This window comes from Chionomys nivalis, chromosome 19 (assembly GCF_950005125.1).
Source record: "Chionomys nivalis chromosome 19, mChiNiv1.1, whole genome shotgun sequence".
NCBI lineage: Eukaryota > Metazoa > Chordata > Mammalia > Rodentia > Cricetidae > Chionomys > Chionomys nivalis.
Window position 1 is genome coordinate 8,518,139 of NC_080104.1, and position 16,596 is coordinate 8,534,734.

At 45.2% G+C, this 16,596-nt stretch overlaps 1 protein-coding gene across 1 annotated transcript in view; it reads left to right on the top strand.

The window, feature by feature from the left end:
- The first annotated feature begins 7,894 nt into the window (after window positions 1-7,894).
- The window catches only part of LOC130862005 (DNA fragmentation factor subunit beta-like), a 46,979-nt gene continuing 38,277 nt past the window's right edge, over window positions 7,895-16,596 (top strand). Inside the window, exon 1 of the mRNA XM_057751374.1 lies at window positions 7,895-8,008. Coding sequence (XP_057607357.1) covers window positions 7,895-8,008 — 114 coding nt within the window. The remainder of the gene's footprint in view (window positions 8,009-16,596) is intronic.

Below are 16,596 nucleotides of genomic sequence, written 5' to 3' on the forward strand. Positions count from 1 at the left end.
CTACTCCCTCTGCCACAAGCCAGCTTGCTTTCCTAGACCCTGGCTGTGACCCACTCAGGCGTATCCTTGAAGCCTCCTGTTGCTCCTCTCCCTGAGAGGATGCTCCTGCCACTGGGCTGTTTAATCACCTCACTTAGTGCAGCATCGTTTGGCATCCGTGAAAAGCTTTCCTTGACAGTGCTCAGGAGGCCGTATGCACTAGGGTATGATAACAACTGTGTGCAGAGAGCTTCTCATGCACCATGTGGGGTGTGTGACTGTAGCTCCCCATATACTTGTAGGTGTTCCCAAATGCTCCAGGCCTCCTCAGATGATCCCCTCATCCCTCCCCTCACAAGAGGGTTCAGACAGTGAGCAACACAGGAGTGGAGCTAAGTGCCTATTCCTTGGCTAGTTGGTGCTTGTCCTTTCTTACACACGCACACACACACACACCACACAAGGCTGAACTGTAGATTTTGTCACTTGTTCCCTGCTAACATGGGTTGACTTTTCTGGAAGACCTCACTATGCTAGGACCTGATGCAAGATGTTTGTTATGATCAGAGACAGTGGGAGGAAGGGGAGGAGGGAATGATGCACCCAGCTTCAACACTGGTCCAGCAGAAATTCTGCCAGCATAGAGAGTTCAGAATCACAGTGGCTGCTCATCATCATGGTTCCTGGTGTGTGGGCAATACAGTTGGGCCTTGGGAGTTTCACCTCTTGGTGTGTGATGTGAATGCTTCAGATTGTCTATGTCGTGGGTAAGTACTCTGCCCTGAATAGGAGTGGGGTCTTGCTGGTACAGCTGTCTTCCATATATACCTTTGGATTTTTGTAGACATTGCCAAGGGGAGGCACTCACAGGAGGATCAGGGGTGGGACAAAGGCAGAAGAGGGTGTTGAGTCTCCCTCCATCCCAACAACTTGGCAGTGGTTGTATTTTCCACCAAAAGTTCTAGCACCTTCTAAGTAGGCTCTCTCAAGGCTATCTTCTGTGCCAGGGACTAGTAACTTCCTGTTGTTCTCTGGGTCCTAATGGGTAACTACTGTCTGGTTGCTGCTCCCTGAGTGCTTGATCCTGTCTCACCCCTTTTTGGATCCCTTTCCTTGAGTAAATCCTCTTTAGATAACCCCACTTATCCTTCTCTTTCCTGCCCTGATCTGATTGGTCCTTCACTAGGGGAATTTTCTTCTCTGCTGTCTTCTGTGTTCCATGACATCCATGATCTGGAGCCACTCTGGCATGCTTGAAGAACATCAACCTTCTATTGGGAGAGGTTTAGGTACTGCAGCATAGTGTTTTCAATCCCGAGAGACTACAAGTTACTGTTTGTTCCAGGGAAATGTAATAAGTATACTGTGGACCCACCCACAGGGACAGAGTGAGGGAGAGAGAAGGGGGAAGGGGAGAGTGAGAGGAGGTAGCCCCCCCAAGGACCTCTACCAGGTCCACAAATAGAACACTCTTACTGCCCTAACTGCTGGACCCCACCCCACCCTACAGAGTAAAAAGCCCAATCCCTGGGCATGAAATCCCACCAATCTCCACCTTGGAAAACTTCACCCTGAAAAGTTCCACCTACCACTGAAGAAATTCTATATGACCCCTGCCTTCTGCTCAGTTCTCTGCTGTTTCTTACTCAAACAAGACAGTCACCCTCTGTTTTTCCCCTCCCATAAATCTCCTGTGTGGTGTGATTTTCTGGCCTTCCTTGGCTCCCAACTGCCAGGATACCTTTCCATCTGAGCTGTAACACTTAAAGAGAGAATGGGGGAAGCAGGGAAGTGTGTGTGTGTGTGTGTGTGTGTGTGTGTGAGAGAGAGAGAGAGAGAGAGAGAGAGAGAGAGAGAGAGAGAGAGAGAGAGAGAAGAGAGAGCATAGTTGGTTGTTTTTACTCTTATTCTTTACTCTTTGCTTTTGGGGGGCCCAATACCCTGTTCCCAAATAAATCATATGTGAAAGCATATTATTACTTATGAATGCCTGGCCTTAGCTTGGCTTGTTTCTTGCCAGCTTTCCTTAAGCTATCCTGTCTACCTTTTGCCTCTGGGCTTCTACCTTTCCCTATTTCTTTATACCTTTCTTTACTTCTTACTCCTTGGCTTGCTGTGTGGTTGGGTGGCTGTTCCCTGAGTCCTTTCCCTTGTCTTGCTCCTTTCTTTCCAGATTTCCCTTTTGTTATTCTCTCTGCTGCCAGACCTGCCTTTCTTTTCCCCTGCCTTGCTATTGGCTGTTCAGCGCTTTATACAGGAAGAGTAACACAGTTTCAGAGTTAAACAAATGAACTTAAAAGAATGCAACACATCTTTGCATCATTAAACAAATGTTCCACAGCATAAACAAATGTAACATATCTTAATATAGTCCACAACAAGGCAGCATGTGAGAGTGCATGTGACAGCATGCGCATGCAGAGATCACACGAGTGGACTGTATAAAAAGGAGTGAGCTGAGAACAAAAGTCAACTGCCTTTTTTTCAGTATCATGCTGTGTGACCTGATACCTTAAGCCCTGCTGCTGTGTGTGACCCCTGCCCCAAACCCATGGTGGACTATAACCCCAAACTGTGGGCCGGAATAGGATAGTCCTTCCCTTCCTTAGGTTGCTTTTGACAGCGTTTCATCACAGGAACAGGGCATGTAACTACGGCAAGAAGGAAGGGTCATCAGGAGAAAACTAGGAGAGCTGGGTTGTAAGGGTGATCCGGCAGGGCCCTGCAGAGGGCAGCGCAGCCTGACCTCATGTGGAAACTCTGGGTTAAAAGTGTGGTTTCCCCACTGGCCAAGGCCTGGAGGTCACTGAAAGCAATGGCAGGTGGTATAACACAAGAGACACAAGGAAGTGACCATCCATGTGTATCTGAGGCAAGGAATTATGGGTATAGTAGCACAGTATATCAAGACCTCAAGAAGAAGCATATATGATACTCATGGGAAAATGGCTGAAATAAAAAGCAAGTGTGTGCATAGGCTTTAGTATATGGTCCCACCAACCTGCAAAACAGCCCTACCAACTGGGGCTCCAGGGTTCAAACACAGGGGCCATTTTACATTCATACCACGGCATGCCCTGAATCTTAGCACGCCTACATCTGAGGCAGACACAGAGCTGAATCAATAGACATCCCTACAATAACAGCAGGAAATTTCAACAGCCTACTTCTAATAGTGGGCAAGCCACTGGACAGACGAGTCATTAGTGAATGGTACTTGACTAATGAGTGAGACCGATTGTGCTAAGCAAGTGTCAACCACTCAACAGGGCCAATAATCATTTTTCTCAAGTGGGTATGGGACAGCTGGGGATTGACCATATGTTAGAGTACAATATCTTAATAACCAAAAGGATAAAATCATGGAAAGCATATTTTCTGATCACAGTGAGCCAAGGCTAGAGATCCCAGTGTAAGGGTACTGGAATTAGATGACAGTCTTAATGAATCAGAGCTTGGAAAATCACGATGGAAATGAAAGTCTTGAGACAAATAACAAAAGAACATATCTAAACTCAAGGATGCAATAAACATGACACCAAAAAAGACACCTTACAACTGAAACTGAAATTAAGATTTCAATTCACCAGATATTGTACTCTAAGAAACCGGAAAAAGGAAAAATTAAACCTAGAGGTAGCAGGAGGGAGAAGATAAAAATTAGAGCAGAGCTGAATAGGCACAAGAGGGGAGGTGTTAAGTTGTTGAGGAAGAAACTAGACTAGGAAGTTAAAGAGGAGTGCGGCCCGTTTCGTGGGAGTTAACGGTTAATAAAAGGGTTCTGAGCAAGCTGTCCCCAAGCTAGTTCACCTAGATGAAGTGACAAAGTTCTAGAAACTCAACTAAAGCAACTTCAACATATCTACAGCCAACATGGAAACTCCAAGAACTCCAACCAGAAACTCCAAGCCATAAAAAGTGGAAAGCCGATAGGCTTTGAGTGTTCTGCTGGACACCGGGAGTAAACATACCAGGAGTGCTGGAGAAAGTGTGTAATCCTCGCGCTTGGCACGCTTAGACAGCATGGCCCAGAGTTCATTTGGATCTGCAGGTGCAAGCCTGTCCTTTTGAACGTGTATGGGGATTTCATTACACAGGTGTGATTGATGTCGCTATTGATGATCAGCCGTACTTACAGCCTTTTCCCTGGAGGTCACCATGGACTTTGAAGTCCAATCTTTTAATCACGCCTTCCTTCTAGTCACCAGTCCCCATTAGGAAACTGTTAAAGGTCACTAGCATGCTCACTAACATATAAATGACATTTGTCATTCACAAGATTCAGAGGATGTTAGGGGTCATAGAGTTGAAACTGAAGATGAAGACTGGTAGTTAATGCCCATTGTCAACTTGGTTAGACCTAGAATAACCATGGCAACCGAACCTTTCCTTCCCTTAAGTTGCTTCTGTCAAGTATTTTTTGTTGTGATAAAATGCCCTGACAAAGGCAACCTGTAGGAAAAATGATTTATTGTGACTTACAATCAAGGTAAAACCCATGATGGTGGGGAAGTCAAGGCAGCTAGTCACATGGCACCCACATCAAGAAGCAGAGAAGAACACAATGGCAAGGCTCACCCCCTCTCTCCATTTATACAGGCCAGGATTGTCCAAGGAACAATGCTACCACAGTGAAGCTGGGTCTTCATAGGCCCTCAGAGGCCCTGTCAAATTAACACTAATCACAACAACCAAGGGAAGATACCGCTAATCCCATTGACCGAGAATGAGACCACTACCACAGTTTAAAGCCATATGTGAAGCAAGCTTTAATTAAATACTGTCTGGGTGGATGGGCTCTGGCCTGGTCCATACCCAGCTTCCTGGCCCAGACTCACAGTTTGCAGTGGCTTTAGGAGGAAAACCCATAATTCATTGCATTTTCCATCAGGTCCAATCAGGGGCAAGCATATGTCCTGACGTATTTCCAGCCTGTGAACCTCCTGCCCACTGTGATAAAGCACATTCGGTGCAGATAAACAAACTTGTTTAGGGGAATTAAAAACAAGTGTCTTGTTATCTCCCATAAACAGCCTCCAGCATTTCAGAAACTGTCCTTGGGCAAGGGGCTTGCAAATAGACATTTTTTGTTTCATGGATCTCTTAGGCATAAAAATTAAATATAAAAATGAATTTGCTTTCTGGTAGTTCACTTCAGAGATTACTAGTTCTGGAAGTCACTCAGCTAAACAATTGATGTCTTACTTTTGGGTCAGATTTCTGCTAGCTGTATAGATATGTTATCCATTTAAAGAATGTTTATCTGAAATACCACATTGACCATTTCCAACTTTCCCTCCTCTCTCTTGCAAGGTTGAAGACACTGTGATAGGAGAAAGATATTTAAGATTGCAGAGGCACTGTCCTCAGATTGCCAACAACACTCTCCAATGTTCCGTTCTGGACCACTAGCATGTCATATCCACGTCTCGAATCCGATCCTTTCTGAATCTAAGTCTCATTCCCCTCCTCTCCTCTTTACCTAGGGATAAAGGAAGCTTAAAATGTTGGTTGGGTGGAGATGGTCTTTGCTGGTGATGGATTTCCATTTTCTTTGGTTTGCTGCTTTCCAAATCATTTCCCCTGTCCTTATGATGGCTTTTCTATGAATGGATGGACATGGTTTCAGTAACCATGTCACTTAGCTTAAGTCCTTCAGGATATTTTCAAAAGAACAAAGTCTGCCCACTGTCATGGCTAATACCACCTTTGCTTAATACTGAATAACCTAGTGAGTTGACTTTTGCTCAGTGGGAGGTCTGACAGATTCTGTTCATGGAGGCCCTCACCATCCTACACAAGCAGCTAAGTTCTACCCAGTCCCTAAACTATCTTCAGTTTTACTTCTCTTCTAAAATTGTGTGTGCCTGCCTGCTTGTTTTTGTGTATCACCATGCATATGGTACTTATGAAAACAAGTAGTGTCAGGTCCCTTGGCACTCGAGATACAATTGGTAGCCACAGTGTGTGGTTAGCCCCTGCAGGAGTATTAAGTACTTTTAGACATTAAGCCATTTCTCTACCCCAACCTTTATCATTTTAGCATCTACAACAATTTCATCTCCTGATGGAAAACTTCACACTACCATACAGGGGGGCTGATTCTCATGTTTCCCACTGATTATCTAAATCTGTGGAAGATCTAGGATTCTGGGGGATTGAGTAATGAAATAGGGATGTGGCAGAAGCAGAGCATCTGTATCCAACACCCGACCTTATTTTAATTTTTATTCTCATATGATACACCCCGACCACAACTTCTCCCTCTACCCTCTCAGTCCTGTCCCCCACCTCTCCTCTCCCTCAGATCCTCTTATTCCTGTTTCCCTTCAGAAAAGAGCAGCTTTTCTAGTGATATCAACCAAATACAGCATAACAAAATGCAAGAAGACTAGGCACATACCCTCAAATCAAGGCTAGATGAAGCAACCCAGGAGGAGGAAAAGGGTCCAAAAGAGCAAGCAAAGGAGTCAAGATACCTCCTCTCCCACGGTTAGAAGTCCCACTGACACAGCATGTATGCAATATGCAGAGGGCCTAGTACAGATGCATGCAAGATCCATGATTACAGCTTCAGGCTCTGCAAATTCCCATGAACCCTTAGTTGGGCTGTGCTCTCCTGGACCTCTACCCCTCTGGCTCTTACAATCCTTCTTCCCCCTCTTTCACGTGATTTCCCATACTCCACCTAATGTTTGGCTGTGGGTCTCTACATCGGCTCCCATCAGCCACCTAAGGAAGCCTCTTTGATGGTGATTGGGGTGGGCCCTGACCTATGAGTATAGTAGAATATCGTTATGAATCATTTCATTGACTTTTTGTCATCAGCCTACCTGGTTCTACCGTAGGTACCTGAGTCATGCAGCTTTAGGTTCCCAGCCTTCCAGGCAGTGTCAGGCATGGGCTCCCTCTTGTATAACTTGAGGCCCAAGCCACAAGTCATTGATTGACCACTCTTACAGCCTCTGAAACATTACCCCAGCACATTTTGAAAGCAGGACAATGTGGGTCGAAGGTTCTGTGGCTCGGTTGATGTTCCAGTCCCATCACTGGGAGCCTTGTCAGGTTACCAAAGATGGCTAGTTCATCGCCTGACCTTATTAAACTAGTGACTGACTATTCACTAGAGTTAGCCCTTGGTGAAGAAACATGCAGCCAGCACTTCGGACCCTAGGCAATAAACACCATCAACCTACATGCATACCTACCTACCACAATTTTCCCTAAAACTCTTGCCCTTCAGTGAAAATGGAGTTAAATTAGATGAGACTCTCACAGTGACTTTGTACCTTCTCGGTTGTCTTAACTCCAGAGAGTGCTCTAGTGAAGCCCACTGAACCTTCAAAGGCCTTAATCAACATTGGTTCATGACCCTTTTGGAGTCACCTGACTGGATGGGCAAGGAGTGACTGATTCTCACAGTGGCATTATTCAGGGATTGTTTTGGAGGGGCACACATCTTGTAATGAGACTACAGACACTCCTGTGTAACAAGCCCTTTAAAGATGTGAGTTACACTGCAGGCGAAATGTAGGCTCAATGGAGAACGGGAGTAAAGGCTAGCATTTGCATCCTAGAAGTGGGTCCAGGTGACTGAGAGACATTTCTGCCATTGTGTCTGATTTCGTCATGAGCTCTAGAAATGTGGGTGATTCCCACATTGTGTCTGATTCCGTCATAAACTCTGGAAATGTGGGTGACTCCCACATTTGTTGATAGTCATGATGCTTATAAATAGTGAGCAGTGGGGGACATGAAGGGGTGGGAGAGAAAAATCAACCAAAAAACCTAAATATAATGAAAACGCTCCAAGGAAGCCTGAGATTTAGGGATGTTTCTCAGTGAGTAAAATTACTTTCCACAGAAGCCTGGTGATCTAAGTTCAACGGCGAGAATCCACCAAAAGCTGGACACGATGGCGTACATCTGCAGTCCCAGAACTTTTACAGCAAGATGGGAGGTTGAGAACAGGTGTCACCAGAAGATCGTGGGCAGAGAAACAAGAGATCCCATCTCAGCAAAGTGGAAGGTGAGAACTGGCTCCAGAAAGTTGGCCTGCTGACTTCCATGTGTCCCATGGCATGTGTGTATATGCATGTGCATGTCTGCATGTGTGTATGTGCACAAGGGGAGGCCAGACATATCTGTATAGTTCTCTCCTTCCACCATGTAGATCCCGGGAATGAAAATCAAGCTGTTAGACTGGGCAACAAGCACCTTGACTCAATGACATATCTTTCTTGGTCCCAGGAAATACTAGGTTATTTTTGTGATGATTTCAAATACCCACACGTCTAAAGCAAGTGGTAGATATTTCTTCAGTTTGGCAGGTTTATCTGTTTAAGGTATCCAGAAAATACTGGTGACTTCTCACTTGGAAGTAGAAATGCCCTGTATTTGCTATCACCTAAGTTAATCTATGGAGCTTGGATTTCCCACCCAGGGAAGGGAATTTCTGGGTGCATACTGGTAATCACACCCTATCCCTATCCCTTCCCTACTTCCATCTGAGAATGTGAGTTTCTGAGTGCTGGTGGTCACACACCTTTGCTCACCTATTCCCTATCCCTATCCCTCCCTGCCCTCTTTTGGGAATCTAGGAACTGAAGCTGGCAGAGGCTGGCACTTGCTATGAAGTCCACCTTTCTTACCTTCCTTGGAGGCAGTAAGAAGGGACCCAGCTCGACCTGGAGATGGTTCTCCTCAGAGCCCTCATCACACTGTCTGCCTCTGGAGCTGGAGCATGAAATCCTCCTCAGGACCTCTGGCAGGCTGTTGTCTGTTTATCTGTGGCATTAAAATATTCTCATCCCAAAGAGCAAGCAGGTTTCTCTGCCCTGTGGGAGGTCCAAGGACCACCCACCTCCATCCAGGTCTATTAAGGTGAGCATCCAAACTACCTGGGCTCCCACAAAGCCATTACGTGCAATAGGATCAAGAACCCAGCTTGCTCTTTGGGCTGAGGAGGGAGGAAGACTTGATTGGGGGAGGGGGAGGGAATGGGAGGTGGTGGCGGGGAAGAGGCAGAAATCTTTAATAATTAAATAAATTAATTAATAAAAAAAAGAAAATAAATTCTTTCATACATTTCAAAAAAAAATTCTCATCCCTTTTGATCCATCTGTGTCCCCCTTAAAGCCCCACATTCAGAATAATCAAAGAGCTTATTTCTATTTCTCCTATAGTTTTAGTTCATAATGTGGCCATTGTAAGACAAATCAATTCTCCCAAGAAACCTGCCAAAAGAGTAATTGAGATTATCAAGACTGTTACAGTGTGACTTGCCATTAACAGCACAGAACGTATTCTTCCCTGAATATAGGTGGCACCTGGGTCTGTTAGACACAGTTTTGAAGTATTGCTAATTCTGTCAAGCCTCCAGAGCAGAAGTATCTACAACTCTTACTCCAGTGCTCTTAAAAACGTCACTAAATGAAATAAATGTTTAGGAGTGAAATCTAGAAATCCATTTACCACAGGGGAAGCACATGGTTCCTTCCAGCCAGGACATAAACGGCTGGGACACACTGGACACAAACCTATCAGCAGATCCTTCTGGTAGATACACAGCAAAGAATGAAGAGGGGAAGAAGAAGGCTTTAGAACAGATGGCGTGGTGCCGAAGGCTGCTAGGCAGCTGGGTGAAAGTACAAATGTTTGCACGTGTTTCAGAATGTGGCATCTCTGGACTCCATTCGAACATGACATATACCCTAAATTGCTTCTGTCGGCAATATTCACTGTGAGACGACCCTTCATGAAAAATATAAGTCAAACCACTGTTGATACCAGGGTGAGCCTCCAGCTACAAGGGAGGTGGAATTCTCCCATGATATCAGTCTAAGCAAGGTCGGGCAAAAGTTGGAACTGCACACACTGTTGATGGAACACATTTGATAAAAAGACCTTGCTACTAGAATTAATGTCTACACCATGAATATCCTTCACTACAATGTCACTGAAGAAAGAAAACGAAAGTATTTTTGATGCCCTGTACTAGACTTGGAGAGATTGCTCTGTGGTTAAGAGCCTTGCTTTTCTTTCAGAGAACATCAGTCCAGTTTCTAGCACCTACACGGGCTGGCTAAAAATGGCCTGTAACTCTAGTACTAGGGAAATATGATCCTCTCTCTCTGGATTCCAGTCACCTGCAGTATTCATGAACGTACCTCCGCTGAACACACATGCCTAGAATTTAAAACATTAAAGTTTTTAAAAGACATGCTGGGCATACATGTCTTTGCAGAAGGGCAAGTGTTCTTTCTCCATCAGCTACCCTTGACTGTGCAAGGATCACAGATCTAAGATGCTTCCAGTGTGGACTGTCCATCCTGAAAACTGTAGAAGTCTTCAGCCAGCACAGGAACGTCAGTGTTTTATGAACTTTTAAGTCTTTCAATCTTAGGGAGGACAAATTCGATTTTATTTCTATATTTTTAAAATCAATCAGTTTGCAGCAACTGAATGACAGGGGTGAGAACTTTCCAGGAGCTGGGGAACTCCATGTGGTGGATGTATGCACGAAGCCATATGAGAGGAAGCTGCATCTGGCTGTGAATAGAAACTCCTGAAAAAGCCGTGTCGGCAGAGAGTGGCTCATTAGAACTTCAGTCCTGTTGAGAGAGTGGAAGGCTGTGGGGCCAGAGGCTAAACAGCCATTCCTCCTACCTCTGCATTGAACTAACATCTTATGACAGCAGATTAAACAAACAAACCTTTTAGACTATTGACTTAGCTTCTGGTTGGGAAATGTCATCAGGTAGCACCGCAGGCCTGTAGAACAGCACCCCCCAACTCACTGTACCTGCCTCCAAGGTTCCCCCATCTCACCTGTAGAACAGCCCCCCCCCGACTCACTGTACCTGCCTCCGAGCCCCCCACATCTCACCGTACCTGCCTCTGAGATTACCCCCCCAACTCACCATACCTGCCTCAGGTTCCCCACATCTCACCGTACCTGCCTCCAAGATTCCCCCAACTCACCATACCTACCTCTGAGATTCTCCCCCATCTCACTGTACCTGCCCTCGAGGTTCCCACCATCTCACCATACCTGCCTCCGAGGCCCCCCCATCTTACCGTCCCTGCCTCCAAGATTCCCCCAACTCACCATACCTACCTCCGAGATTCCCCCCCAACTCACCATACCTACCTCCAAGATTCTCCCCCATCTCACCGTACCTGCCCTCGAGGTTCCCACCATCTCACCATACCTGCCTCCGAGATTCCCCCCATCTCACCATACCTACCTCTGAGATTCTCCCCCATCTCACCATATCTGCCTCAGAGCCCCCCCATCTCACCGTACCTGCCTCCTAGGTTCTCGCATCTCACTGTACCTGCCTCTGAGATTTCCACCAATGGATCATAAACTTGCCTTGCTTTATGATCTCTTTGTTCTGTAAAACTGTGAGAAGCTTTGTGAAACTGCTGCGCAGTTGGAACATGGAATTTGGGGTAGCTTAAATCCGTGTTCCTTGGGCCATGGTCATCAAAGCAGAATAAACAAACTCTCTTAGTCACAGATGGGGTTACCAAGTTTCTAAACTATGTCAGCTATGACAAAGCCTAAAACTAAGAATGACAAAAAAATAAGCTTAGAAGACCTTTAAAAATGCTGATCACCGTTTTTAGAAGTATACTTCAGGAAATAAAACATCTTATTCACATGACTAATGTGCTTTCATTTTAGAGAGTTTGGTAATCACAAAAGATGAGTACGACTCTGTACCTGTCTCAGTCTGTTCAGATCAGTCTCCTTACGGCTTTGCATCCAGTCTTGAGAAGCAGACTTTAAATGTGTCCCACTGCTGTGGGAGCTCCTTCAGACAATAGCCTTCAAGATACCAGCCCACTTGGGTGTGGTCTCTTACTATAAATGCAGCTGTAAAATGTGTGCTCACTCTTGCTTCAGGCTCTTGCTTTTGGCTGCTAAGAGTCAGTTCTTATTCCCTGTTCATGCAGAGGACTGTGATCCAGGACAGTGATCTGTGAGTCTCCCCTGAATAAATAACCCTTTATTATATGTAATTCTGAACAAGTGTGGGATTGTTTTGTAACTTCCATTATCATCTGGCACCCAAATGTGAGACCCAATCCACACTTTTTGGGGATCGGTTCTCCAGCCATGTGGTGCATTGGGCACTGACTCTACCACCTACAGCTCTAGCAGGCACTCAGATGCAGCAGGCTGCTGCTCAGCACTCCCTGGCTCATGACCCACATACTGCCTCTCTGCAAGTTACAGGCCAGCCCACACGCTGCTGCCTGTGATCCCCACAACACACACCGTCCACAACTCTCACTGATGGAAAACTTTGGATTTTCTTTTATCCTAGGCCCCAACTGTGGAATCGTTTGAACACCTTAATAACTGCTCTTAATTTGTTAAACAAAGTATATTTTTCAGTACTTAAGTAAGCAACATGTGCTGTTTACTGCTGCTAGCATCTCTTGGTCACGCGGCTGCAACTGCGACACCTTTTGGCTGATAATTATTACACCTACTCTAGTTCATTGTAACTGCTTTACGACAGGTAAGATCTGAAAAACTACAAAAAATACTGGTAACTATCCAGGAGTTCAATAATTATTTTGCTTATACTATGGAAGGTATTCTGCAAGGCTTATGTGATTTCCCTTCTACATCCCTTTATGTGATTCTAGGAATTAGTTTTGTTTTTGATCTTTTCTCGTTTAAAAAAAATGATTCAGTAACAGGACCAAGAATGAGGCACTTTTAGAAATAATAGTCTTTACAGACTAATAATGGACAACTATTTGAGAGTATGGATAGGGATAGCATCAATTTGACAGAATAATCTGAAAGAATTTGTGCTCTTGAATTTAACAATTGCAATTTGTTGAAAAGTTATGATAGATTAATGGTTATCTCTCTAGGGAGGTAATACACACACTATTAAAATTATGTCCAAGGATGAGAAGTTATCTTTACTGGACAATTTTCACACCTTGGAATCCTCAGTGAGGGCTTTAGAACAGAATGCTGGACAGGAGAGTCAGACTTTACAAGAGGCAATAGTAAATAGAATTGAAAAGATTGAGGAATTTATTGAAATTGATGCGCAGGGACAAAAGGACAGGATTTAGCCTCATCAGTATGTGCGAGACCTCGGCATGACTTACAGCATTTTAGCTGCATATATGGTAATTTCCTCAGAAAGACCATCTGTCACAAAGTACCCTAAGGTAGTTAAAGAATATGCATGGGAACCAATACATATGAGCAATCTAAAAAATATATAAATAAACAATCAGTTTTTCATGGACTACTTTCACCTTTTTGTCAGGGAAATGGTGAAAACATGGGCTTCAGTTACTCTCAGCAGTCCTAGAAGCTGGACATCAGCTGCTTTGGAAATGTTATCGGGGAAAAGAGGCAAAGCATTTAGAACAGAGGAAAGCAGAAGGATTTGAGACTTCCCAAGATCAAATTCTTGGTGAGGGTCATTACTCTGATTCTCAGGAACAGGCTCACTACAACAAACACCTTTTGTCCCTATATAGTACAGCAGCTTTAAATGCTTGGGACAGGATTCAGGAATGAGAATTGGATCATTTATTAGTGTTAAACAGGGCCAGAGCAAACGCTTTAGTGACTTCTTACAAAGATTAACTAAGATTGTACAAGTAGGATTGACAGACCCTGAAGCTAGATGTGTACTTATCAAATTTTTGGCTTTTGAAAATGCTAACTTAGAATGCAGGAAGATCTTTGGGCCTCTAAAGTCAGATAAACACCAATAGATGAATAGATTTTGCATCTAATGAATATTGACTATAGTACTGAAGCTTGGGTAAGAAAGTGATTTCCAATGGTTTGAGAAGACATCAAAATGGCAAATGTTTTAATTGTGATAGAATATGAAATCTAAGAAGGGACTGTAGACAAAGAATTCCTAGGAATAATGTCTCCTCTAGGTATGACAAAAATAGGAGGACTCAGTCTTCTGGTATTGTAGGAGTTATGGCAAAGGCCAGCAGTGGATCAATGAATGTATGGAACAAAAGACAAACAGGGCAACCCAATATCATTGGGAACTCCTTGGGAGGCCTTTTGCAGGCCCTGATGTCAAACAAGGTCCAGTCATTCCCAGTCACTGTGGTGAACATGTCTCACCAGGAAAATTAAACAATCCAGTGCCTACTGTAAAAAAAAAAAATACTATTCTGGATGATGGAATAGACATGAAGGATGAATCAAAAACTCCAGTAGGAAATAGGAAGCATATATTTTGGCAGACTTCTTTAAATGATCAAAGACCAAAGCTAACAGCGTATATAAAATGATGTTGTAATTGAGGGATTACTAGACACAGGTACAGCCATAAGTATCATTGCTCCAGAATCTTGGCATCCACAGCCTAGCTTGAGTTTGGAGACCTGTCTTTCGCCATGACTTCCACATGTGAGTGACTCAGCACATCCCAACCTAGGCCCAGCCATTGCTAACATGGCAGAATATTATTGGCTCTTGTTCCTTATTCCACCTCAACCCATCCCAAGTTTCCCACCACCATTACAACCCCACATAAGTGCCTGCATGATACCATTAAATGAGATCCTGCTTCAACAGACTCCCGACTCAGTGGGTGTGTTTCTCCGTGGTAGCCAGGGGGAGGGCTGGGTCGTTCAACACTCACCATTTCGCTTAGCCCCAGGGAGAGTCAAGTGGGTCTGGCTCTGCCAGAGAACCTTGCAGATTGGTGCCCCATGTGAGGAATGAAAGAATCGCTGATAGGCTATTCCGTCTGTGGGTGAGTGTACCCCCACTAAATATGGGGCAATTCTTTACTAAACAAAATCCTACTTTGGAACCTAGTTCAATGTACTTGATAAACAAAATCCTGCTTTGGAACTTAGTTCTGCGTAGCCGCCCCTAGACCCTGTTCACAGCACCCTTGGCCCTCAAGGGGTCCTTCACCTCCAGATTCCCCTATAAATCCCTTTTGAGCACTCTCTGACCTGTCACTTTGTTGTGGGAGGGACCTGCCCTATAGGGGAGTCCTCTCTGCCCCCAGCTTCAGCATTAGGAGGGGAAGTGGCTGTTTCCGGATTCCGGGGCAGGTAGCTACTTCCAGAGCCACAGAGGGAGGAGTGGTATACCTGTTTCCTGTAATGTTAATCCAGGTGGTAACTGGCCTAATACCTGGTACCCTTGGGAAGCCCAGGATCTTAAGGATCTAAAGAAGGCTGTAGCCGAAGATGGGCCAAATTCGTTCTGGGTTGAAATCATCCTCCAGGGGCTAGCCCATCAATTTTGCACTGGAGAGATCTGGCCAGGGCCGTGCTTATGAGATCCGTTTTTCTTAAGTGGGATTTCTACTTTAGAGAAGAATGCCAAGTACAAGATGAACGCAATCAGGCAGCTAACCCCACTATCCCCATCACTTATGGTATACTCTAGGGTAGAGCTGACAAGTATGTCACGAGCCCTTAGCAGACAGTCATCCTCCCCCCTCCTGTATCAGGATCAGGTTAGGGCTCTAGGTTTAGTAGCTTAGAAGAAGCTTGAGGAGGGTTCTGCTGAAGCCCTGATGTCAGGGATCACCCAGAAGCTGGACAAGGACCTCGCATCCTTTATAGAAAGGGTTAACAAAAGCCTTCAGAGAAAGATCTCCCCTAGGGAACTTAGGAACCAGTTTGTTCTAATGCTGGTGTGGGATGGAATGAATGCTGACCATAAACTAGCTTGTGCGGGACTTAGGGATCACAGCTTAGGGAAGTGGAACATTGCTTCTCAGGGCATGGGCCCAATGTCCCACCAAGCAAGGACTGGGGCTGCCACCATGCAGGCCACACATAAGTAAAAGACGGCAACTTTGATTACTGCCCTTCCGCAAGTAACTATAGGGAAAAAGCGGACCTGTTTTGCTTGTGGAAGAGAAGGCCATTTCTAAAGAGAATGTCCTAATAAAGCTAGAGTCAGCCTGCCAGCTCTAGCCAAGACTGTTATGCCATGCACCCCATGCCCCTGGTGCAAAAAGGGATTCCACTGGCCTAGGGATTATGGGTCCAAGTTCAGTCTCCAGGGGAAGCCTTTAACTCCTACAGGGGCCACCCTTAGCCCTGTTAAATAAGGGGGAAAGGGCATTCAAAGCACACTGGACAGTGCCTTTGATACCCTGACTAAGACCAAAGATGGCTCTAACAATTGGAGATAGAACCTTCAAGTTCCTTGTAGACACTGGGGCTGATTGCACAGTCATCAGAAAAGAGGACCCTTCCCGCCCCCGCCTTGGCAGCTGGTCCCAAGGCCACCTTTACTTGGTGTGGGCGAGCAATCTACATCAACTGGCTGCCCTGGACTGATTCCAACAATAATCACGGGAATATGTGCCCCCTGGTGGTCTTTGGCCTAACTGCCAACCTCCTTGGGCAAGACATCCTTAGGAAGGCTGAAGCGCATATTACCACTGACCATAAGGCCTTTACTCTGAAGGATATGAGTTACAATTTAAACAGGGACGAGCTGCCCACCCTAATTCTCCGGTTTACCCACAATCCTAAGGGCCACTGACTCCCCAGTGCCAAAAATCCAATGGGCACCTGGTGACCCCCTATGGGTTGAGCAGTGGCCCCTACCTTCTTTTATGT